Source organism: Podarcis filfolensis (assembly GCF_964270895.1).
Source record: "Podarcis filfolensis genome assembly, chromosome: 10".
Classification (NCBI taxonomy): domain Eukaryota; kingdom Metazoa; phylum Chordata; class Lepidosauria; order Squamata; family Lacertidae; genus Podarcis; species Podarcis filfolensis.
Genome location: NC_139612.1, coordinates 59,571,246 through 59,596,148, shown reverse-complemented (window position 1 = coordinate 59,596,148; position 24,903 = coordinate 59,571,246). Strand labels below are relative to the sequence as shown.

General features: G+C 44.2%; 1 protein-coding gene across 3 annotated transcripts in view; it reads right to left on the bottom strand.

Moving 5' to 3' along the window:
* The window catches only part of PTPRO (protein tyrosine phosphatase receptor type O), a 121,510-nt gene that overhangs the window by 71,714 nt on the left and 24,893 nt on the right, over positions 1-24,903 (bottom strand). Inside the window, exon 1 of one of the 3 annotated variants that reach the window (XM_083572586.1) lies at positions 1,505-1,627. The exons of the other annotated variants lie outside the window; for them this stretch is intronic. Coding sequence (XP_083428712.1) covers positions 1,505-1,528 — 24 coding nt within the window. The 5' untranslated portion in view covers positions 1,529-1,627. Of the gene's footprint in view, positions 1-1,504; positions 1,628-24,903 lie in introns of those variants that run through there. 3 annotated transcript variants of the gene reach the window in all.

The following is a 24,903-nucleotide window of genomic DNA, read 5'->3' as shown; positions in this document are numbered from 1 at the left end:
CATTGGCAAGGACATAATTAACAGAACCAGGACAGAGAAAATACTTTATAATACTGAACTACCAATTCCAACCACTTCCCCGCTAAGTTAATTTTAAATTTGTATGTATTTATGTGCATATTTCTTTTCTGCCTCTTTGGGGGGTGGGAATATCTCACAAGGTGGCTTATAGATAATTGCCTCAAAAACAAAACAAAAAATCAACCGTAAGATCCAAGCATTAAACATCATTAAAAACAACAACATTTTTTTTAAGGACAAGCAAAGTCAGCATATACAGAAATTAATCATAAAAGCCTTCTGGAATGAAAAAAATACCCAAAGCTGAAATGCACACAGCGAAGAGGGCATGACACAGATATCAAAGGGAGACCAGAGACTGAGATGGTGAATCTGAAAATTTGGGTAGATTTACAACATGTATGAAGGAGGGATGGAAGAGAAAGTTGGTTCAATTTGCACTTTAAAGAGCAATATGCAAACTGAAATGCAGCTACCCTTCAGAAGTCACTGAATTCTCTAAATTTTCTGACACAGCTCTCCAACTAAAAAAAGGTGGGGACATGCATTATATTGGGGGAAAGTGTTACATAACAATGCCTTTATTATTAAAAACAACATGCACCCAATTCATTGTATCACAGGAAGGGGCTTGCAATAATGTATGCATTAGCCAAAACTAGATTTAAAAGAAGAAATGCGTATTAAAACGCTGATGAATTTCCACGAAAAGTTTAAAATAAATTGCAAAATGATGTGGAAAAGGAATTAGCTGAACTTAAAATTTGAAAAAAAGGGAAACAGAGAAATGAAAATTGGGAGATTAGTTTGTCTTTAGTTTGAAGGCAGTCCTTACACAAGCAGGTTCCAGACTGATCAGCAAAGAGCTGTGCTGAATCTTTTGTTTTTCTCTATGCACTGGTCTGTCATCATACTGTAGTTCATGCAGCCGCTGACAGATGGTGCTAGCATCACAAAAGAATTACAACCATCTTGTGCTCCCTGAGAGCTGAAAAAGCCTGTGAGGAGGAGGTATCTAAAGCAGGGTGAAGGCGAAAATGGGGGGGGCAAGAGGGGCACTGTGTGACTTTGGAAATGCTGTCATGAAAAGGGGGTTAGTAACGGCACTCAGTGGGGAGATCTCAGGGGTTATATGTGTCTGTGTGCAAGAGCAGTTTGCAAAAAAGGAGGAAGGCAAAGGTGGCATGGGAATGAGGGTGAAAACAAAGGGGACTGCAAAATAGGAGGGGGTGGTGTTTTCAGAACTGGAAGATGAAAAGATGGCTTAGTATGGCTGGGAGAGACCCCTGTCTGAAATCCTCGATAGTCAGTTACTGTACATGACGCTTATCTAGATGGAACAATGATCCATAGTTTGGCTCACTATAAGGAAGCTTCCCATGTTCCTGCGACACGACAGAGAGCTCTCCAAGGCACCTTTAATCATCATTGCAATCTTTGGTTAAATGTATTTATCCTGAATTAGACTCTGAATCAGCAATACCTGAAAAACTGCAGAGACCATCATTCCTCTCTAACAGGCTGTTCCCGTTTCCAAATATTAATGGATTCATTTTTCTTGGTGTGAAGTGGGCCATCTACGCATCTCAAGTACCAGGTGGGAAGAATCCAACTGAAGGTCCAACTTGATGATGATGCATTCAGTTCATTCCGGGGGGGGGGGGTTGGGGCAACATCTGACTGTTGCTATGGCGACGCTGCTGAAAACATCCTCTTTGTTACAAGAGATGCTTGCTTGGTGTGCAACTCTGAGAAGTCAGCCTCTGTTTTGCGAGTATCGGTGAAGGCGAGGGTCCAAGGGAAGCACCCTGTTTGAGGGTCCTCAAGCAAGACATAATCAGTGGGTGTTCTTAATTAGTGAGAGATAGGACTTATTCACGCTTCCGTTTGTGCTGCAATTTGTAAGCACAGGTCTGTGATTTGTAGGCACAGGTCTGAGCAGGGGTTAGTTTTAATTTTGGTCCACTGCTTTCCCTGGGAAAATCCTCTGTTTACTGCTAAATTGGGACAAACGTCAATCAAGTTCCCTGCAAATCATGGTACAAATGGAAGCATGGATGAGCCCATCGGAGAAGTTGGAGGTGCAGGGCTCCAAACAAACAGGGTGCTTCCCTACAGTTCCCCTAAACCTGCAGCTTCCTAGTGATGCTGAACTACAACTCCCAACATCCCTGACCACTAGCCATGTTGGCTGGGACTGACAGGAGTTTGGAGTCTAGCAACAACTGGGTGGCCACAGGTTCTCCACCCATGACATAAGGGGTCAAGAAGAGCTCCCTGAAGTAGCTTATTTCTCTCTCTCCTGTAGTTATCTGAAAACAATGCTCCATTGTGCCATTCCTAGGTGTGAACTGCAGCCACATGAGCAATCCTTGCCACCCCATCACTAATCAGTTCCCAGCCACATGTTTTCAATTCATTTTAAAATTGCAAACCACCTTTCTATATCCCTGTACTCAAGACAAAAACGGCAAAATGTACAACAAAAATCACAGTGCCACCATAGAAAGCTGCCTTAGAGCGAGTGAGATAATTGGTCAGTCTAGCCCAGTTCTCCAGGGTTTCAGGCAGGAGACATTTCCAGCCTTAGCCAGCATCATCTATATCTAAAGCAAATGCTCCACCAGTGAGTGATGGTCTTTCTTCCTACTGCAACCCAAAATATAACTTGAAAATTAGTCAGCAAAATTAAAGAATTCATTTTGCATATCATATGGCAATATCAGCTAAATTATCAGCAAACAATAAAGCAAAAACCCCCGACCCAATTACAGCAAATGAATAATCACCAACAACAAGACAACAGCTGCAAAAGACAAATCAAAAAATAAAAAATAAATGCCAGCTGTTATGTACTGAGTTGAATAGGATTCAAAATGCAGCAGTCTGATTGGTCCTAGAACAATAGGATCCAAAATGCAGCAGTCTGATTGGTCCAAGAACAATGCAGCAGTATGATTGGTCCGCAGGAGCCACCCAATCCAGCTCCAGGTGGAAGTGAATCCACAACGTGATTGGCCTACAGGAGAATCCCGAATTAGCCAATCATGTGCAGCCCATTGTGTAAATAATGTATATAAAGCAGATATTGTGGGGAACTTCCATTCCTCCTCACCACTATGAGCTGGATAAAGAGCATGAAATCCACTCTCGACTCCGAGTATTTTTCACCAGCAAAAGAAACATCTGAGAAGTTAAGTCACATCTCTCCACCCCTATCCTGTGATACCTGCTCACTCACAGTGGGATAACCATGGCACTCAAACCATCCCCACCCATTCCACGGAGTCAGGGTCAGTATGATTTCTAGTTGCTACTGCAGAGCTTGGTGCAATAGCACCGTCTTCCTCAGCACTTCTTAATTACTCTGTGTGAATGGCAGGATAAAGAAAGCTTCAGGCAACCAGTGGTTTTCACTTTTAATGCACACGCACTTCTTCCACTGGGTTGGGTTACCCCTGCCCTCCACAAATTGCAGAAATGTCTCCAGCCATTTTAGCACCCGCAGTCAAACAGGGAACATTTGGGTTCAGGCCTAATCTGAACACAAACATCCTACCTTGAGATGCTTCACAGAGCCTCCTGTGATTCATAGAAATGTAGAGTTGGAAGGGACCAGGAGGGTCATCTGGTCTACCCCCCTACAATGCAGGAATATGCAGTTGTCCCATACAAGGATTGAACCTGCAGCCTTTGCGTTATCAGCACCACGCTCTAACCAACTGAGCTATCCAGGTTGCTTTACGCCAGTCTTCCCCAACCTGGTGATCTCCAGCCGCTTTGGACTACAACCCCCATCACCCCCCGTCTGATGGGAATTGTAGTTTAACACAACTGGAGGGTACTGTGTTGGGAAGGTTGCTGGACACAGTCACACATCCCTGCCAGTCCATTTAAAAAAATAACATTGACTCATGGGAGAGTTCTAAGAAAAGCCTCTAGTAATGTAAGTGCTTTTTCTTGAAATCTTACCAGAATTATAGCCAGCCTGAATTACTCCCTTGCTGAGAATGCGTACTTATAATTAACGAAGGGGCTTGGCTTATAAGAACTGATGGCAAAGCACTTGCTGACACACCACTCAAGGTTTTCACGTTGGGGAAGATGGCAAAATATGGACTTTGCTCATTCTGACTCAACGAAGAGATTTGGAGGGTGGTTCAGGATTTGAGCTACAGCACCAGTGACAGAGCCAAGGGTGACCTGTGGCTTAATGCAGCAACTGAAAAGTAGCATTGGGTTGTGGCTGATGGACACTTGACGCATTAGCCTCATTGGGGTGTTATGTCAGTACATAGAGCTAGGGAAGGGAAACTCAGACACAGGCCCTCTCTACCTAGCATAAGAACATCATAAGAGCCTGCTGGACCAGGTCAATGGTCTATCTAGTCCAGTATCCTGTTCTCACATGAGGGGAATGTGAGGCTTGGGTTCACCACCCTGATGAAGAACAAAATTACAGGGGACAAATACACTAGCTCTGCCCCCAGCATCACTATCATAGACCCTCTGACTTGAAGAGGGGCATTTGCTGCCCTGCCTCAGACAGTAAGATGTTTTGGTCTAGCATTGAAAGAAACCATTCCCTCTCTGAACTATCCAAGTCATGCTCAAGAATGGCATCTCCACCTCCACAACCTCAGACTTGAGAAGCAATTTCCTCCTGTAAGAAAGATTCCATTTTTTTTTGAGAGTACAAAGGAGGAAGGGAGAGAGAGAAAGAGAGAGAAAGGAAAAGACAGCAGAAAAAAAATCAATCCTTTAATCCAGTTACTCTCTGTGAGAAAAGTATCATAATCTGTTACATTTGTCAGAATCTCCTTGGATCGACGGCATTGCCTTTGATTTTTGACTGTCTTTGGCACTAGATAGATGTTGCACGGGAGGAAGAACAGGAGAAAGTGGGCTTGGTTTGAAATCAACGTTCGGCCTGAACAGTCGTTTACTTCAGAGATCTACCACTGTGGGCACTGCAGACCCAAGACATTTTCGCACCCGGCTTAAATGTTTTGTTGCACCACTGAGCCACCAATTCCTGACTTAATCCATTTGCAACAACACTTGAGGGGCTGACTGAGATGGATTGCTTCCTCCTGCTGTAAAACAGGCCTGGTGAACAGTGCGAGACATCTTGAAAGACCACAGCCAGCCCTACTGTTAGGCAGAATGCCTCAGGCAGCACAGGACAGGGAGATACGTGAAGTTATTGGAGGACAGAACAATGTCCGCCCCGCCCCCCCCCCCATCACCAGCTAGCCTGCTGCCCTCCAATGAAGTGCAGGATGCTGTTCTGCTGCTACACTGACGTAAGGTCCAGCTCCCCAGGTCAGAATGGGAGAGAAGGCATCTTGTCCTTCACCAGAGGCGACTGTATCAACTGCCCTGGTCTTAATGGGACCGTGCCACCTTGTCCTCTGCTTACCTTGGGCTTTCCCTTTGTAAAAAAAATATGGATGAATGCAAATTTGTGATGCAGCAGCTGGAAAAGTGAACATAACAACTCAAGGGGGGAAAGCTATGTTTGGTAACTAGATAATTGGCCTGGGTGGCATCAAGAACCCACTGCCCCACCAATGAGAGCAATGCCGTTCGCCGAGATGAAAATGGGGTGAGGGGCATGATGGGGCATGTGCAGAGTGCCCATTCAGTGTGCCAGCAGAATGTGCCAGTGGAACAGAAAAATACCAGACAGTTCTAAGTAGGGTACAATGCAGTTTTAAAGCTTAGCAGTTACATACAGTCGTAGTATAGTCTTTCCAACAGCATTCCAACCCATACTAGGCTGTAGCCCAGAGCAAACCTGCTTCAAACACAGGTTCAAAAGTGCATTTAGACTTTAGATTGTGCTGAGTCACTCTCACATGCTTGCTGACTCACTCTAACATGATTAATTAGGTGCAGTTGCAGGACAAGCAACCAATTAACCAGTAGAAGAAGAAGAAGAAGAAGAAGAAGAAGAAGAAGAAGAAGAAGAAGAAGAGGAGGAGGAGGAGTAGTAGTTTGGATTTGATATCCCGCCTTTCACTCCCCTTCAGGAGTCTCAAAGCGGCTAACATTCTCCTTTCCCTTCCTCCCCCACAACAAACACTCTGTGAGGTGAGTGGGGCTGAGAGATTTCAAAGAAGTGTGACTAGCCCAAGGTCACCCAGCAGCTGCATGTGGAGGAGCGGAGACACTAACCCGGTTCCCCAGATTATGAGTCTATCACTCTTAACCACTACACCAGGCTGGCTCTCACCTAACTTAACCCTTTCTTGTCCTTTCCCTCTGCATTACCAGGGCAAGGCAGCAGTGGGGTAAGGTCAGGAGAGATCCAAGTTGGCCACTGCTGCCTTGCCCCCTCACACACCACAGCTACCCTGTTAGTACTGATTTGTTTCAGTGCCAATAATATTTTTGACAGATAGGTGTTAGACTTGCCCCACTTGAGAACAGAGAGCTTATCTTTAGAATAAGACAATAAATCTAGTTAAATCTGTGCTCCAAATTCTGCCTGCCTCGCCCACCCAGCACTGACAACTCAAAATTTTCCACCACTATGCTAAGAATGCTGAAAGGATCAATAATAATAATAATAATAATAATAATAATAATAATAATAATAATTTATTATTATTATTATTATTATTATTATTATTAATAATAATAATAATAATAATACCCCGCCCATCTGGCTGGGTTTCCCCAGCCACTCTGGGCAGCTTCCAGCAGAATATTAAAATACAATGATTCATCCAATATTAAAAGCTTCTCTAAACAGGGCTGCCTTCAGATGTTTTCTAAAAGTCCGATAGTTGTTTATTTCTTTGACATCTGATGGGAAGGAGGGCGCCACTACTGAGAAGGCCCTCTGCCTGATCCATAGATTCACATACCTCCTTTAGCTGCTGCTGCAGAGCACTAAGTGCAGCAGAGCACTTTAAAGTTGCAATTGAAGGAGGTTCTTGTTTGTTTCAGGGAGGTATTCATTCAAATTAAGAGCAGCTGGACTTCCAAAGATCTGCTGTTATTGAATGGATACATTTGGGATGCTAATGTGGAGTTTGGAACTGACAGGGTCAGATCTCCGAAGTGTCCTGTATCTAGGGGGAGGAGGGGGAGTAGAAGGAGGAGCTTGTCGCAGAGCAGTGACTCACAGTGTGTGACTGCTTTCAGCTTTCCTTTCACTTCTCGCTGAGCAGCAGAAGCTGCGAGTGTGTGCTTTTGGAAGCACGGCTGAGAATGCCTCCAAGTTCCGATGGAGGAGACTGATTTATGGCTTGTAAATAAACGCTTCTAGAGATAAGAACCGAACTGTCTCTGGACTTGATTTATCCCTCATCTCACACGGACAGGACCGCTGCGACTCTGCTCCCCTGCCAGGTCAGCTTCTGAACAGAGCTGCGCAATGGAAGCGTGACTGGACGCAGGGGTTTGATTTATCCAAAGCTAACAACCAACAGGCACTAAAAGACACACAGCCCACCTGCCACTCACAGGTACCAATGTTGCGTTTCCCATCTGCATCTGAAGAGGACTCAGAGGCCTGGATGCACATAGACTCAGATGCAGCTCCTGAAGTCTTCCTGTGCTAACCTGTTTACTCTTCAGTTGCTTCACTGCCTTTTCAGTTAGATATGCTACTGATTTTAGCATTACAAGTGGGTCCTGCAAGGAAATACTGCATTGGATCCTGACCTTCTAGCAGGAGTGCTAGAACACTGACATTTCCATTTTCCCAATCTGTAGTTTGGTTCTCTGTATCTCCACATCTGTTCGTGATTTTTCTTTCTAAGCCCTCGTGAAGATTCAGCAACATTTTAGCACACGCTTCTTCTAATTCTAATGCATTTTTGCCTAATGCGCACATTTTTGCAAGAAATTTCTCCTAATGCAATGCACCTTTGAGACCATCGTCACCAATGTGTGCAATTTTATGCAGATTTTACCTGATTAAATGCAGTTCTATACCTGCTACTTGGCTGGAGAACAGCAGCGCAGAATTCAGGGAAGTGTGGCTTTCAAAGGACAGTGGCTTTTCAGGTCGCATATTATTTTCTGTTCTTATTTGAAGGTGAGCTTACTTACTTTGCATTCTTGAATAATTTCTTCCCCATCCCTAGCCTTTAGTCAGCAATGCACTCCTCTAGAACATGCCGTTCCATTCATTCCCATCTTTTTTATCCGCTATATAACTCAACATTCCTCAGCTAGGAGCGAGCATGCTCAGTCCTCATTGGATCATATTTATTTTATATTTTGCTGCCTAATATTTTATTATCTTAAAGTTTTTTATACTTCTGCAAACTGCAAGTTTTCCCCAAGCAGCTGGATATCGTCTTGTGCCTCGAGGGGGCCGGTTTTGGCTACTTCATCACTAACACCACCTGAGTTCGCTGTTAGCGGGAGCGATTATTTCCACATAATTCTGCATAATCCTCTATGATTATTCACTTATGCTGGAGGCACCTCTTATATAGCTCTTTTGATGCTTTCTGACCTTCCTCTTGCAACTAGCCTTCCCCCCTTTTTTTTTACTTGAGATCATTCACAGTCTGCTTCTATTGTTTTATCCCTTGCGTAGTTTCACTGCCCTGGGCTCCTTTTTGGGGGAAGTGGGTATAGAAAAGTAATAAATAAATATATGACATTGGCCTGGAAAAGGCTTCCCTCCTGCAGTTTTAAGTAACTAGACAAGATTCACCAAGGATTCAGAGAACAGGCATTGAAATTCACAGAAAATCATGGGGAGCAAATTCATTTCAGCTCCGCTGCACCAGATGACACACATGTGTGTTTTGCATATTTGTGGCTGAGAGATATGGCACTTCTTCTTTGGCTATTAGAGTTAGCATTAGCACAGGTAGAGCAACACACTCTCTGAAGAGTTGCCTTGTCAGCCTATAGCAATTAACATTCATCTGGTGCCCATGAGAGGATATGTCCATTGTGTCAACATTGCCCTTTTAAAAGGAAGCTTTTAACTATAGACACATTTTAAATTAGCGGGTGCCCCGGAGGGTATCCATTATCCTTCAAAATGTATTACACTTCCAAATACAATTCATTTTATAAATGAGGTTCAGGCTGGAAGTAGCTGTTTACTCTCTCCAAGACATCAATTTAGAGAGCTGGTATTTCCTCATTACCCCAAATATAAGATAATTGTCTGTGTAATTCCTTCAGCAAGTTAATTGCGCACAGGCCCTCTTTTCGTTACGAAAATTAACTGTCAGCTTTGCATAATTTTTTACAGCACAGCGTCTCTCATATATGCAACTATACAGGGCTTGATCCGCCAGCCATCTTCACCCCTTACATAGAAGAAGAAATCATATGGAACCTTAAAGCCACAAGCAAATTACCATAATGTTTTGGGGGTGCGACTGCACCTTGCTTTGGATGTGAGGGGAGACATGGAATACACCGGTGTTAGTCTAAAAATTAATATACAGTCGTCCCTCGGAAGTCACGCGCCTTGCGAGTCGAATGTTTTGGCTCCCAAACACCGTAAACCCAGAAGTGAGTGTTCCAGTTTGCGAATGTTCTTTGGAATCTGGACATCTGATATGGGTTCCGCGGCTTCCAATTGGCTGCAGGAGTTTTAAATATATAGTGTGTATGGAGCCTAAGCATCACCTAGAAAAATCTGTACATTCTTTAACACTTTAAAGTTTGCAGGGAGTTGGACTGAATAACTCTTGGGGTCCCTTCCAACTTTATAATTTTATGATTCTAAGTATTGTGACTGTACCTGTGACATTTAAGCACCTATGCTAAACTACAGCTACAAGACAGAATGCTATTGCAACTCCCTTTTGGGTATTCTGGTTTCTTGCTTCTCTTCTACAGCCCCAGAATCAATTCTGCTCTTGATAAACCATGTATTCATTTGGCCAAGGAATTCACAAGTCTGGCCAAATGACAAAACCCCTTGTTACTCACTCAGATCAAATTGCTTTTAATACAGAAGGTAGCTGTAGCTTGGCAAGGCAGCTGAATTCAATAAGAAACATATGCACAGGCCAGTATCAGCCAAACTCTTGATTCCGGGCTTTGCTGAAAATTCCCACAAAATATAAAAATTCAGTCCTACTGTGCACTGGAAGCAGAAATGTAGTCAGGGGTCTTGTCTAGCTGGTGAGTCCGCAAATAATGAGAATTGTGAGGTCATATTGAGCTCTCCTGGTCCAGATTAGGTCAAATCCCAGTTCTATTTATGACTATATCTAGCAAATCAGAATTACTCTTGTTTCTCTCTGCTATACCAACAGTGAGCAGTCGGACAGCAGTCTGACCAGGCATATGGGTCACTGGGTCCCCACCTTGTGCATGACAGTGGGATGAATTCTACCTCTTTTTAAATTTGCATCTATGACTTTAAATTAATATACAAAAAATAATATGGTGCATTGTAAGGGTGTTGCATTGTAAGGGTCCACTCCCTATTTATGTATGCGACCACGGCTGCACGGATGTTATTGGCCCAGAGATGGAAAGAAGATAAAGTCCTGACCAGAGAAGAAGATCAAGTTGATGGACTATGCCAAAATGGCTAAAATGACCAGAAGAATCAGAAACCAGGAAGACCAAAATTTTAATAAGGAATGGGGGAAATTTATGACTTATCTTAAAGACCATTGCAAACAGTTAAAATCGTTAGTAGGATTGGAATATCACTTGTAGTTTAATGGTGAATTTTGGATACAATGGGGAGATAAAAGATTTGGAATATCATAAAAGATGCAGGAGGAAATGATTAACAATAGGACCCACAAAGGGGAGGAAGAAAGTCCAAGAGATTCATTGGAATCTTGTTTTTATGTTGTATGTTGGCCATGTGACTGTAAAATTTTAATCTGAAAAGCCAGAGAGAGAGAAAGAGGTCCACCCTATTCAGCTGTGATAGGGGATCTGGCTAATATGTATGTGATTTTTTTTGGCATTGAAGCCAACCATCTAATTTTGCATGGCAATGGATTGCTCTGTGTCTCGTGGCTGCACAATGCCTTGAACACCAGAACTGATAGCAAGGCAAGACCTGCTTTCTTCTGAGAATCATGATAACAGTTAATCATTTTTACTTATTTATTATTTGCCGACATAGCACTAAGGGGAAAACCGGGGAGGGGGAATCATTCATTTTGAGCAAACACCACTGGCCTGGCTTTGATGTGTTGCTTTGCAAATACATGCATTCCAGCCACCGCCAGATGTAATAGGGAGAAATGGAAATAACAGCGTTTAGATCTTTGGTGACCTACTTACGGCATTAAAGGCACAAGGCGGGGGGTGACATGAAAGGGAGAGGATCTAGGCTACAGCTTAATATGGACAGACATGCATCAGTATTTCAGACCACAGAAGCAAGAAGATATTATTCCACCTTCTACTGAAAATACAACTGACAAAAATCAGTACCGGAGAGATGTTGATGCTTTGCCAAAAATAAGAGGCACAGATTTACATAAACATTTGCATATGCTGATTTATATGTACAGATGCAAATTTAGAAAGAATTACTACTGCTTGAATAGAAATACATTCACCATGGATGTGAAGACTGCTTACAAAACCTGTTTTCCTGCTCCATCTGCTGTCCAAGGGTGAATTGGTGATGGGCAACTTCAAGTTCCCTTCTGCTCTCCTTTTTAGGGTTCTTTGACTAGGCAACTCTTCCAACAGAGGATGCCTTCAAACAGAGGACCGCCCTCTGACAGCCCTCAAAAAGAGGACGACTTCCTCTGCAAAGTAGGATGCACAACGACCTTGTTCTCTGTAACTGTACTGCTACTGAACTGTTTCTTTCTGGTGTCCGTCAGGGCCAGGCTGAAGCTATGGGCATCCACACTGGAATCTAGATTTGGTCAGGGTGCTTTCAGCCTAAGCTGGGAGCACTACATAAAAACCTAAAAAGAGCTCTGCTGGATCAGGTCAATGGCGCATCTAGTCCAGGATCCTGCTCTCAAAGTGGCCAACCAGATGCCTTTACAAAACCCACAAACAGCGCTTGAGGGCAACAACACTCTCTCCAATGGGGATTTTTGGCAACTGGTATTCAGAAGCACACTGCCGCTGACAGTGGAGATAGAACGTTGATCGCCTTATCTTCCATGAATTTGTCCAATCCTCTTTTAAAACCATGCAAACTGTTGGCCATCAGTGCCTCTTGTGAATTCCATAGTTTATTTGTGGTACAAGTAGCAAAGGATACTCCCTTGTTGTCCAGGCTAAGACTCTGGTGACTGAGAGCGGCTGCTGGGACCATATAACACTGGTCCTAAAGGATCTTCACTGGCTCCCAGTACATTTCCGAGCACAATTCAAGGTGTTGGTGCTGGCCTTTAAAGCCCTAAATGGCCTTGGCCCAGTAAACCTGAAGGAGTGTCTCCACCCCCACTGAGGTCCCAGCTCCAAGGGCCTTCTGGCGGTTCCCTCCCTGAGAGAAGTGAGCTAACAGGGAACCAAGCAGAGGGTCTTCTCGGTAGTGGCATCCTCCCTGTGGAAGCCCTCCCATTAGATGTCAAGGAGATAAAGAACTAGACAACTTTTAGAAGATATCTGTATCAAGAAGTTTTTAATGTTTGTTTTTTTAAACCAGCAGGGCTTTTCTTCTATCTGAACCTTCACTAAGTATAGTGTTGTGAGGGAAGAGGAGGAGGAAGAGCAAAGGCTGAGTGCTGCCAATGATGTCAACAGAAGACCATTGGGGCCTAGGCATCTCTTCAGATTGGAGCTGATCCATTAGCAATTGATTAATCTTAGGTTCCTTCCCATTAGATTTCCCTTTAATTCACCTGTTTGGGTTTTTTAAAAAAGAAACAGGCCAATTTCAGTCTGCCCTTCTATGACTTTACATCTGCTACATTTAATAATACCTCCTCAATTCCCCCAGATAGTTCAGAGATTGAACTTCAATATCAGAAGCATGAGGGGCATAACCTCTAGCATGTTAGAACTATTTCCAGGCGATGCACAGATTGAACCCTAGAGATAGGGATGGAAGAGTTAAGAGTGACACACAGCCCCTCAGTTTAGATTCTCGGGTGAAAGGTACCACACATGGGCAAAACATGGCTGAAACAGAAGAAGCTGCTCTAACTCAATCTCTGTGGTGCACTGTCTCATTTGTACACCATTAGTAGCCAATCAGAAGGTCGGCGGTTCGAATCCCTGCGGCGGGGTGAGTTCCCATTGTTCGGTCCCAGCTCCTGCCCACCTAGCAGTTTGAAAGCACGTCAAACTGCAAGTAGATAAATAGGTACCACTCTGGTGGGAAGGTGAAGGGCATTTCCGTGTGCTGCTCTGGTTTGCCAGAAGTGGCTTAGTCATGCTGGCCACATGACCCAGAAGCTGTACGCCAGCTCCCTCGGCCAGTAAAGTGAGATGAGCGCCACAACCCCAGAGTCATCCGTGACTGGACCTAACGGTCAGGGGTCCCTTTACCTTTTAGTAGCCCACATACATGGCTGGGGTCCCACTTTTGTGCAGTGACTCCTGCTTTTCTTATCTCTGAAGTCCCAATAAGTTGCTTGATTTCAAAAGAAGTTGTTCTCTTGGTCCTGGGGATCCCCTAAGGAGGCTAGGACAGAAACTAATAAGATGAAGAAAGACTGAAAATCACTGTTCCTGGGCATATTTATCTTTTTTTAAAAAAAAAACAAAAAACGCCTACAACATATTAGTTGGTACACTTGTTTTCAACAGCAAAACCCTAAGCATGTAGTCATACACATGAGAAACATGAGAGACACATGGCCAAATGATGTCCCAGGCAAGGAGCATCTTGGGCATGCACCTCCTTTTGCTCATTTTTAAAAATGGCTTTTGTCGCCCGTTTCATGACTTTGATGGATTATTTGCCTGCATGATTTATCCCTGTCATATGAGATGATAAATGGGTGCAATGGAATCTGAATCTGTATGAATCCCTCCCATGCTATATTAATTCACCCCCTTTGTTTCAGCCGCTGAGGTTATAGTTGTATAGATAGCCTGTGATGAGCACCCTCCAAGCCCAGTAAACTACACGACTTGCCAACCCAGGCCAGATATACATTGGAGAAGAACAGGCTAAGAAATAAACCCTACACAAATCCAGAGTGGGGTCCCCAAGATGGTTGGCGGTGCCTTGTACGCCTCCTTCCAACAGCTCCTGCAGGCAGGCTGGTGCCAAACGTCTTGCTCTGCTTTCCTTTGGACCACATCGGTAAGGCCAAGAGGGGAGGTCTTGTCATCTGGGAAGCCCAGGACCTCCAAACACACTGCTCAGGCTTGTGCCTCAGAGAGGTCACTCTGGTGCTGCTGGTGCACTGGTTTGACTTCACCCCCAGAGGTGCACTTCATTGTCTCTTGAGACAGACGGATGCCAACAACAATTGAGTTCAATGAGACTTTAAGTCAGGGGTCAGCAAGGTTTACCTCGCCTGGGCCGGTTCACTCCAGTGGAGATCCCTCTGTGGGCCGGACTGTGTGCGTGTGAGTGCGCCCCCCCCCCACGATTTCTGGCATCTGCACAGACACGATTTCCAGTGCCACGGAAGTGAGTCCCCACGCTGCGCTGCACCAGTTTAGCGCCGCACGTAGGGACTCACCAAGCGGGCTGCTCGAGGGCCGGTTAAACGTCCCCTGTGGTCCATGGACCTTAGGTTGCCTGTTGTTGTTGTTTAGTCGTGTCCAACTCTTCGTGACCCAGGGAGTCTTCTCTTCTCATGAGGTGGCCAAAGTATTGGAGCCTCAGCTTCAGGATCTGTCCTTCCAGTGAGCACTCAGGGCTGATTTCCTTCAGAATGGATAGGTTTGATCTTCTTGCAGTCCATGGGACTCTCAAGAGTCTCCTCCAGCACCATAATTCAAAAGCATCAATTCTTCGGCGATCAGCCTACCCCTACCTAGGTTGCCTACCCCTGCTTTAAGTCATAGGGTAGTTCTAGGGGTCGCCAGATGTTGTTGGACTATAATCCTCTGACCATTGGCCATGCTGGATGGAGATGATGGGAAATGAGTCCAAAATATGAAGGACACCACACTACCCACCCTGCTCTCCTAAGTGTGCTTAAGACTGTTGGCAAAGAAGCAGTCAAACAGTGAAGGCTCTTTCTTTGTGTACCAGTTGAATTATTTAAGCTATCCTTCTCCTCAGAAAAGGTTTTAAGCCCGTGCTTCATCTCTGGTGTGTTTGCTTCAGACATCAAGAGGATGTCGACCAGGTTCTTTGAAGTCATCTGCATTATTTATTTCTACTTACCATAAGAAGTCTGATAGGCATGCTGTTTCAGTAATTAAATGTCAACAATTCATGTTGCTGGCTAAACCCTGAAAGTGCTTAATCAATAATAATGTACTTCCACGTCTTTCAATCAGGGGCCTTGAAAAGATCAACACCCTTCCATTGCATCATCTAAAGACTTATCAGTCACCATCCCCAGCCAGCAGCTCTCTAGAGAAAAGCGCCCCCGCCATGCTGCTTTGACTCAAGTATTTCAGTTGAGTCAATCCAGCAAAGGTTACTCCAGATTATTTATACTACTCTGTAATCAAAAGCAAAGCAAAAGCCTAAAACAACGAACCCAATTTCTGTGCACTGAAAAATTGGATCCTGCAATTAAGGTTGGCACCTGATCTAAGTCAGTAAACCATATACATTTTAGCTGATTGATTGGTTAAGAGTAAAAACAGTAGTATTTGAGCAAGGAGTGCCTATTCTCCTTTATATGTAAGGAAGCATGTCTTTTTAAAAATATGTTGCTTGTTCATTTAATTGAAATATACTTCTGCATATCCAGGGTTTTCCCCAAGTATATAATCACCAGTACCTTAATTTTTGATGACTCTGCTTCACTTCCAAATATGTAGGTAGCTGCTCAACCATGTGAGTTTGTTGCCATGAGTTTAGTCTGCCCATAAAATATCAGTGCTATATCCTTGGCATGCAACAAACCCACTGAAAGCCACAGGATCAATAGCTATTGAGTAATCCTTGTTGAAGGATCACATGGCTCATGATAGTGTTATATCCATGTCCTTCCAGCACAGATCAATGGTTCATCCATGATCCAATATCTCTGGGTGTGATTTATGCCACTCACTGTTGAAGGACTGCTGTATCTATGCTTTTGGATAGCAGAACCAATGGCTGATCAGGGGTCAGTGCTCCTGAATGCCTGATATAAAGCATTCTTAAAAGATCATATATTTTCTATATGAGACTGAGTGTCAAATTTATTTCCGCATAGACAAGGGAAGATAACAGGAATAGCTTTCTTTCAGCTGATAGCTATGAAGACTCCATGCTGTCTATCTGTATATTACTAGAAGCAAGATTAGAGTCAAGGAGAAAGATAAATGCAGATCATTTTGAGCAATTTACCATGTAATCCTACCTATCTTTACTCAGACGTTCAGTGGGATTTACTCAGAAGTAAATATGCAAGGCGTTGTGCATTTTAGTTTTCATATACATGCAAATGAAGCTAAAATGCTACGCATATTTCCAGGGGAGGGTGGGGGTTGGAGTCCAATTGTGCACAGCATGACTTACTTTTGTGGAAACACACAGTGGGTTGTACTGCATATGCAGAAAGACACACAGAGGTGAGATATCATGGAGATTTGCGGCAAGAAAAGAATTAGCAGAGCTTTAGCTCTTTCATCAGTAATTGGGGCATTGGACATCAGAAGAGCCAGCTTTGTTTTCATTTAAACTTGCATTTAATCCCAGAATGACAATCTCAAGCAACTAGAACCACACTCTTGGTTTTTCTGTGTCACATGAAATTCACTAACACTGTATCTGGAGGTCTTTAGCATTCAAAAGACTATATCTGTGATGGGCCTTTCTTTTTTGTTGACACTACATGCCTTTGACCTCCAGGGAAAGCATAGCTAGTGGACAATGGACAGATTATGGTTCCTATTTAACTCCTTATTCAAGCCAATTTATGAGGCTATGGCTGAGTCTGGAAACCTCCGTTCCTCAACATGTTGTGGGACTCCAAATCCCACCAGCCCCATCCAGCGTGGCCAATGGTCAGGGATGATGGAATTGTAGTCCAACAATATATGGAGGGCCACAGGTTCCCCACCTCTGAACTATGGCCAGGAGAACAGAGGTTGATGGAATAGGGAGGAGCAGAGACATGATACTCCGCACCCTGTGAAGGAGAAAGTTCGAAGGCTACTTTAGAATAGAGGGAAAATAACCTTGAATTGGAGAAAAGTTGTTGTGTGAACAAACAACCAACCTCTCCCAGTAGGCTAGGTGTGTGGAATGGTTTCCTCCCAATACCTCCATGCCCTCTGGGCCAACATGCCAATGATAGGTGTGGCAAAAACAAAAGTGAGCATGGCCAAAGTAGATGCATTTGCACTTGCGTTTGCCGTACATTCAGCCCACAATGTACACAAACGCACACATTCCATACACACAGGGCTAGAATAGGCTTGCCCAAGAAGACCACCTTCCACAATACCAGCCATCTTGGGCACTACAATAGGTAGGTGATATTTTCTTGGTAATGCTGCCACTGATGTCAACCTTGGTTTTTATGGGTGAAATCAACCTACAGAATGAACTGAAAGAGGTGTCTCCCTAGGACTGAGTCCCAAAGGACTCTTGACAGTCCGGCATGACCAAGATCTCCAAGATCAGAAAGTGTTAGAATTTAATCAATGCTTCTTATTCTTGGAATAGCCAGGCTAGCCCTCTAGTGAGGTGATAGCCTGGGTGATGGGCCATTAAAGAGAACAAAGGAAGGGGCACTGTGGAAGACGCAGATGGGTAGGGTCCCCTCTCTCAACTTGCAGGTAGTTAGAAAGATGGAAGCAGAGTTGAGAGCAGAGAGTTGGAGTGATATGGGCTAGAAGCAATGCAGCAAACTGGGAACTGAGACAGACTGAGAACTGCTGGTTTTCTGTTTGAAGTTAAGGCTATGGGAGAAGCAAGGCACTCTTGGGGCGCTAATGCTGTGAACCCCATCACTGTAGGCTCAGGTTGTAAATATGTGTAAATAAACCCTATATCCTAAAGACACCACAGTCTCCTCTGTGCCTTATTTCCAAAAGGAAATATGAACCTTGGGTAAGCACCTGGAACCCCTGGAATCTTGCAGCGTTCAGAGATTGGGGTGGCATGAAATATATGAGAGAGAGAAAGGAAAAGAGGAACAAAAAACCCTCATCTAATTACACCATCAGAAAGCATAAAGAGATTGCAAAAATGTTTCTCAACAGATATTTGGCTTCCTTTCTTCAACCATCTCTTAATATAATTTGGCGCTGCTGTCTTCCCACCCCCCACCCCACCCCCAACAACCTTGTTATAGTGGCAAACAAAATTGTCCTAATGACAATAATGATATTTCATTTCTATACACAGAGTTTCATCTTGAGTGGCAGGTGGAGATGCATCCAATAAAAGAGAAAGCGTGGAAGCCCGTTTTCTCCCGAGTTAGAAGGAGCCAGTCGGCATTCGATCTGAGCACAATTGAGTTTGAAGGCTATGTACATTTTATGCTCTGCCAGTTTTCAGCTGCTTATTCTGTTTTCACTTTGGGTTGAAAACGTGAGCAGATTGGTTTGGATAAAGACCAAAAAAGGGGGGGAAGGAGTGTGCATGCGTGCGCACACACACTAATGCTGCACTGTGATTCCGATGTGATTTGTCACACTAAGCCATTCGAACGCCATCGAATATGAGATGTCTTTTACAAAAGGACTAAAAGATTGATGACTTGCCTGGTATTTGAATGAGGGGCTTCCTGGATCGCATCTCAGCTTTTTAGCTATGACACTGCGCCAACTGTATTTTTTGGTGTTCACTACTTTATGAATCATTTCCATGTGATTAATGCTTTCAAGGGGAATGAAAGGCAAAGTTCTCCTGTGTCTGATTAGCTCACAGCAACCCTGACTCCTTATCAAGGCTCACCGTTTAATCAATCTCCGCAAGATCCATCAAACCAGCCTGCTTTACATTAAAAGGGTACTCATCGCCCAATTGCAGAGCTGTAATTCAGGTGAGCTGTCATACCTTAACAGAGACAATAAAATGTAATTGGCTGTTATCAGTGCAGAGGCACCTGTAACTCAAAAGTCTGACAGCTGCAGCACAGATAAGGGTGACTGCACACTGGGAGTGTTCTCCCCAGTAGAATGTTTAATTGAGTAGCATGGTACCTCATCCTGCATTAAATAAAACTTGCTGACTTGGCTCTCGACATGTTTGCACCACACTTTTTAAGTGCTATGATGCCACTTTAAACAGTAATAGCTTTCCCCCAAAGAATTCTGGGAGCTGTAGTTTGTTAAACATGCTGAGAGTTCGTAGGAGGCCCCTGATGCCCCTAATTCTTAGAGAATAGCTGTCAACTTCTCCCTTTTCTTGCGAGGAATCCTACTCAGAATAAGGGAATTTCCCTTTAAAAATGGGGAACGTTGACAGCTATGTCTTAGTGAAGAAGAGTTTGGATTTGATATCCCGCTTTATCACTACCCTGAGGAGTCTCAAAGCGACTAACATTCTCCTTTCCCTTCCTCCCCCACAACAAACACTCTGTGAGGTGAGTGGGGCTGAGAGACTTCAAAGAAGTGTGACTAGCCCAAGTCACCCAGCAGCTGCATGTGGAGGAGCGGGGAAGCGAACCCGGTTCACCAGATTACGAGGCTACGCTCTTAACCACTACACCACACTGGCTCTCAGTGAGAGTTGCCTTTGAAGAGGAGCTGATGGTGAAACCACTCCAGGAATTACAGCTCTGGGCAAAATCATATCCAAATCAGCAGGTGAAGCTTTCCACAGCATGGAGAGGAACATTGGTCACTTCATAAAGTCTGGGCACTGAGGCACTCTTAAAGGCACAGCTACAGTGGCCGGTTGAAAAGCTGGCACTCTTGTTATAGACAAGAACCTGTTTGATACCGGCTGCCTTTACAAACAGATTGCCCCCATCCCAGATGCACACAAAAGCACACTCTTCCTCTAACAGTCCTTGAGGGACACTCCAGACAGCATGGCTTGTGGTTTGTCCATAATGAGCTGCAGTAAAAGTTAATGACACCTCTTTGTACCCTCCTCTGGCTTCAGCTAACATCCCTCCATAAATCAAGCAGAAGGAATGCACATGAAATAAACTTTATGGATGTAAAAACAACAGCCGTACAGGGGAAAGCTGGTTTCCTGGCTGTCAAGTGGAAGAGGTGGGAAAGCTTCTGTTTCAGATCATGATCCTGATCCTCAAAGAAGAGGGGCAAACACTGCAGTGCAGGTGCCCATCTCCCCCCACCCCTGCCTATGCCTAAGGAAAGCTGTCCAAGGGAAGAACTGTGTGGCAGGAACTATCTTCTCCTCTTGACTGCCTGGACATAGTCACCTGGTCATGAATCTGAATGGAGGACAGAGGGGCTTCTAAGGGAGGACAAGACAGCCAGAACCACCACTGACCTCAGTGAAAAAGGAGAGTAACTCCATCAATTCAAGGAGCCCACATTATTGTTTAAAGTTTTAACTGACTCAGGCCACAAATACCAGAAAGAGCACCTCTTTCCCTACAGATCCTCCTGGGTGTTAAGATCAGCAGAGGAGACCCTCTTGGTAGTTCTACTCAGAAGTTTAGGGTAGTGGCGGCCGAGGAGAGGGCATTCTCTATGGTGGCCCCTAAATTGCAGAACTCTTTCTCCACAGAGACACATCTAGTTTCTTCACTATTCAGCTTTCAGAGAATGATGAAGACACACTTCTTTACCCTGACCAGAACATCAGACAGTTCAGGTGTATAGTGCCTTTATGACCCGCCACAAGAGCCTTTGGGTCTAACACTGTCTTAATAGGCCTACCAAAAGGCAAACAGCCTAAGAACAGAAGAATCACACTGTTGTATCAAGCCTAAGACAAAGGTAGTTGGGTGGGAGGGAATAGTTGGAGAGAAAGCCAGGAATTCTTCTCCAGGTCAGATATGAATCCAATCCAGAGAAGAATTTGGGAGCCTGTAAAGTTCACCCTTTCTATTTTAGGTGAGCTTCACAAGCCCCCTGAAGCTCAAAGAACTTTGCCTGCATCTCTATCCAAAAGCTTTGTTTAAGGCTCTGGCCTTCTATCCACTTTTAACCCTGCTGTGTTCAGGCAAATTTCTGAAGGGGATTCATGACAGGTAGCAAACCAATCCTTTAACATCCTGTGAAGCTTTTGCTAAGAATGCCAGAAACACCAGTTCAGCATAACAACACTAAATGTGTTTTTCTTGGCATCCCCACCTTCCATCCTCCCTACTTCAGCTAAAGATAATGAAGTTAGAAGCAACCACAAAATAAAATGAGAAGTATCAACAACTCATGGCAGAACATAATTAGAGCCCACAGCATTGCTCTTTTGATGCACTGAAGTGTAATTACTTCTTCGTCAGCTCCGATTCCTTGTCAGTTCACGCTCATCCCACGTAGAACAGCTGAGGTTCCTAATTACCCACCGCGATGGCAAAAGTCTCCATTTTGCTCCCGAGAAATCAAGGTCATTAACCCAACTCATTACCTGATGCAGAACTGATGTATGTGGAAATTCCGCCACCGCTACGCCTGGGATTTGATAAGCAACAGATGGAAGGAAAAGGTTACCATAGTCTGGATGAAAGCATGAAGAGGGAGGACTGCATTTTATTCTGCTAATTAAAAGCGCAAACCTTGTGCATTCTTATTCAGGAAAGCACTCGTGCTGAAAGCAAAAGGACATTGTGGAAGACTTCATGCGTTTGGCTTCAGTTAATTAGAGGAAACAGAATCTTGGCTAGATAGTAATACAATGGGACCGAACAGTTGCTTGGGTTCAGACATTGGAGCAGTCAGATTGTGAAAGCAAAAGGAGGTAAGGTTCTGGTACAAGGGTAGTCAACATAGTACTCTCCAGATGTTGCTGCACTCCAGCTTCCATCAACTCACATTCCACACATATAACATCTGAATGACAACATAATTGGCCAACCATGTTCTGCTGCAATAACTGACATTTATTGGGGGACAGGTAGGCTATAGCTCAGTGGTAAAGCGCATGTCCTATTGTGTTCATGTCCTGGTGGGCTTCCAAAAGACATTTGGTTGGACACCATGTGAGCAGAATGCTGGACTAGATGAACCTTTGGTCCATTAGGTAGGTGCTTCTGACGTTCAAGCATGCTTTGCAATCCTCAGCACCTACAGATAAGAAAGGAATAGGTAGCTGATGATGGGAAAGTGCCCTGCCTGAAATCCTGGAGAACCCCTGTGAGTGAGAGCAGATAACACCAAGCAGGAGTGCCAGCTTGGCCCCACAACCGTGGATTTCTGGGGCCATGGGTGGCATGCAGCGTGCATGGCCCTGGCACTGAAATTTGTGGGTGCCCAGCCCCTTCATGGGGAATTTTGTGGGTGCTCAGGCACCCAGGGCCCCGGGGAGTTGGCACCTATGACACCAAGGTAGATTTGCCCCCTGCTAACACAGTTGCGGTTGGACTATAGACAATACACAGGAAATATCAGTTTAGTGGTTGAGGGACATTTTTACAATGGAGGCATGACAGCGTGATTATTTTGACAGCCAATGGAATACATGTTGATTGGTGTAGCTCTTTCTGTGGGCTTGTCTGCCCTTAGAAGAATCTTGGAGAAATTGCAGCTCTTAAAAAAAAGAAGAAGAAAGAAACTGAAAGGTTGTATTCAGTGGAGCACTAAGGAGTTTGGTCCATCCATCATCATAAGCATTTCTGCTTCTTCGAAAGGATGATCTCCCCTCTCTTACCCCAACAAACTCATATCCTGCCAATCCGGTGTTTCAGGGCGGGTAACAACTAAAGCCAAGCATAACATGCAATACAAACACAACAATATATATATATATATATATATATATATATATATATATATATATATATATCACCAGAAACAAGGGCAGCAGCTTAAAACAGAAGTGGTTATCAGATAAAACAGTAGTGGTTATCAGATGTTAACTTGCTTGTATGAAATAATTTTCTTATCTCAGCTTTCATACATAGATTTCTAGTACTGTATATAACTAAACCTCTTCTCCACAGAATCCTTAAGCCACTACAATATACTATACAGTTGTACCTCGGGTTAAGAACTTAATTCGTTCTGGAGGTCCGTTCTTAACCAGAAACTGTTCTTAACCTGAAGTACCACTTTAGCTAATGGGGCCTCCCGCTGCCACCACGCAATTTCTGTTCTCATCCTGAAGCAAAGTTCTTAACCCGGGGTACTAATTCTGGGTTAGCGGAGTCTGTAACCTGAAGCACCTGTAACCTAAAGCGTCTGTAACCCGAGGTACCACTGTACAGAAAAATATTAAACCTCTCTCTCTCTCTCTCTCTCTCTCTCTCTCTATCTCTCTCTCTCCTCTCTTTTGAGTCTGGCTAATACAATCGCCTTTGTCATTCTAAAACTGTTGTCACAATTGGTTCCATTTCCAGACATGACGGACTGCATTTTCCTTCAGGAGCAAACTGAACCCAGCAGTAAACAGGACCACCTATCATTGCCACATTTTATTTATAGAGCACCAAGTGTCATACAAGTACATGTAGACACTAAATTCCTTAGACTCATTCACTGACAGTGTGCCGTAGGTCGACAAGTGTGCTGGCTTGCCCCCACAATTGAGGGGGGCAGCGCTGTGCGCATGCCACACACATGCCACTGAGGGGGGGATATGAAAGATAGTCTTGTCTTGCGCCAGAACTGGAAGAGACCCAATTTGCTCTTTGCAAGAATCCAAGTGTAGCTTTGCTGACCCTTCCCCCCCAACAAAACCTAATGGGGGTATGTGTCAAAGATGATTTGGAGTATTAATGCTGTGAATCATCTATCTTATGTGCAGCCTGTATAGATGTGTAAAAAAAAAGAGCCCCATACATCACAAAGGCGCTAGAAGCCTCCAGTGACCTTCATTCCAAGGCAATGAAATGTGGAATATGTGCTGAGAGCGCTGAGAGCTCTTTCCGCTCAGAGGCTGGGGTGCCCCCATATCAATACAAAGGAGAGGGGAGCGGAATAGGCAAGCCCAGAGAGGCACATTGGAAAATGGCAGCCTGCAGTCAAGCACATGGTAGCGCTAATTGCCTAGTTGTCCTGACATCATTATGCTGCAAGTTTCCCTTTTCATGTTCGACATCATTAGCTGCCATTAGGAATATGCGATGTTTGCATACGATGAATAAGAATGAATTTAAGGGAACGTATACAGTATCTCGCCTTTCACGTGAGCCTCAAGAGGGTTAGCAAAATAAGCAAAGCAAACAAATAAGGCAATGTAACCAGAATAATAATAATAATAAATGACAAACTGGCTTGTGGTACCTTAAAGACTCTTTATCGAATGTATGATGGTAGGCAATATTTTGTGGAGTTGAGCCCAGTTCATCAGACTTCAAAGCACTTAAGTCTGCAAAAGCTTATGCCACAATAAACTGCTTAGTTTTTAAGCTTCTTCTGTTGTTCGTTGCAAAGAGAGACTAAAAGGGCTACCCATCAGGAAAATAATAATAATGGAGAAAGCAAAATGCAGGTTAAAAAAATATGAAACTCTGAGGTTTGCAGTGGTTAAAATAAAACAAAAAATCTTTAGATTGGATTTCTCACCCCTGTCGTGCTTATTGCACCTCTTTGAAGGCCTAAAGCCTGATACAAAGACTAAGGATTTATTGACTATCCTTCTAGCATCAGCTCAGCTTGGGCAGATTTGACCTCCAAGGACTGTGCCACTGCTGCTGCCACAGCGGCAGGCAATGTATTCCTTGGAGGCCGGACCTTCTGCCCCTGCAGATCCTGCTGCCTGAGGCGGTCACCTTACTTTGCTTCATGGGTGGGCTGGCCCCATGCTTATGAGCTTCCCAAGAGCATCCAGCAGATGAAGCGAAAGCAGGA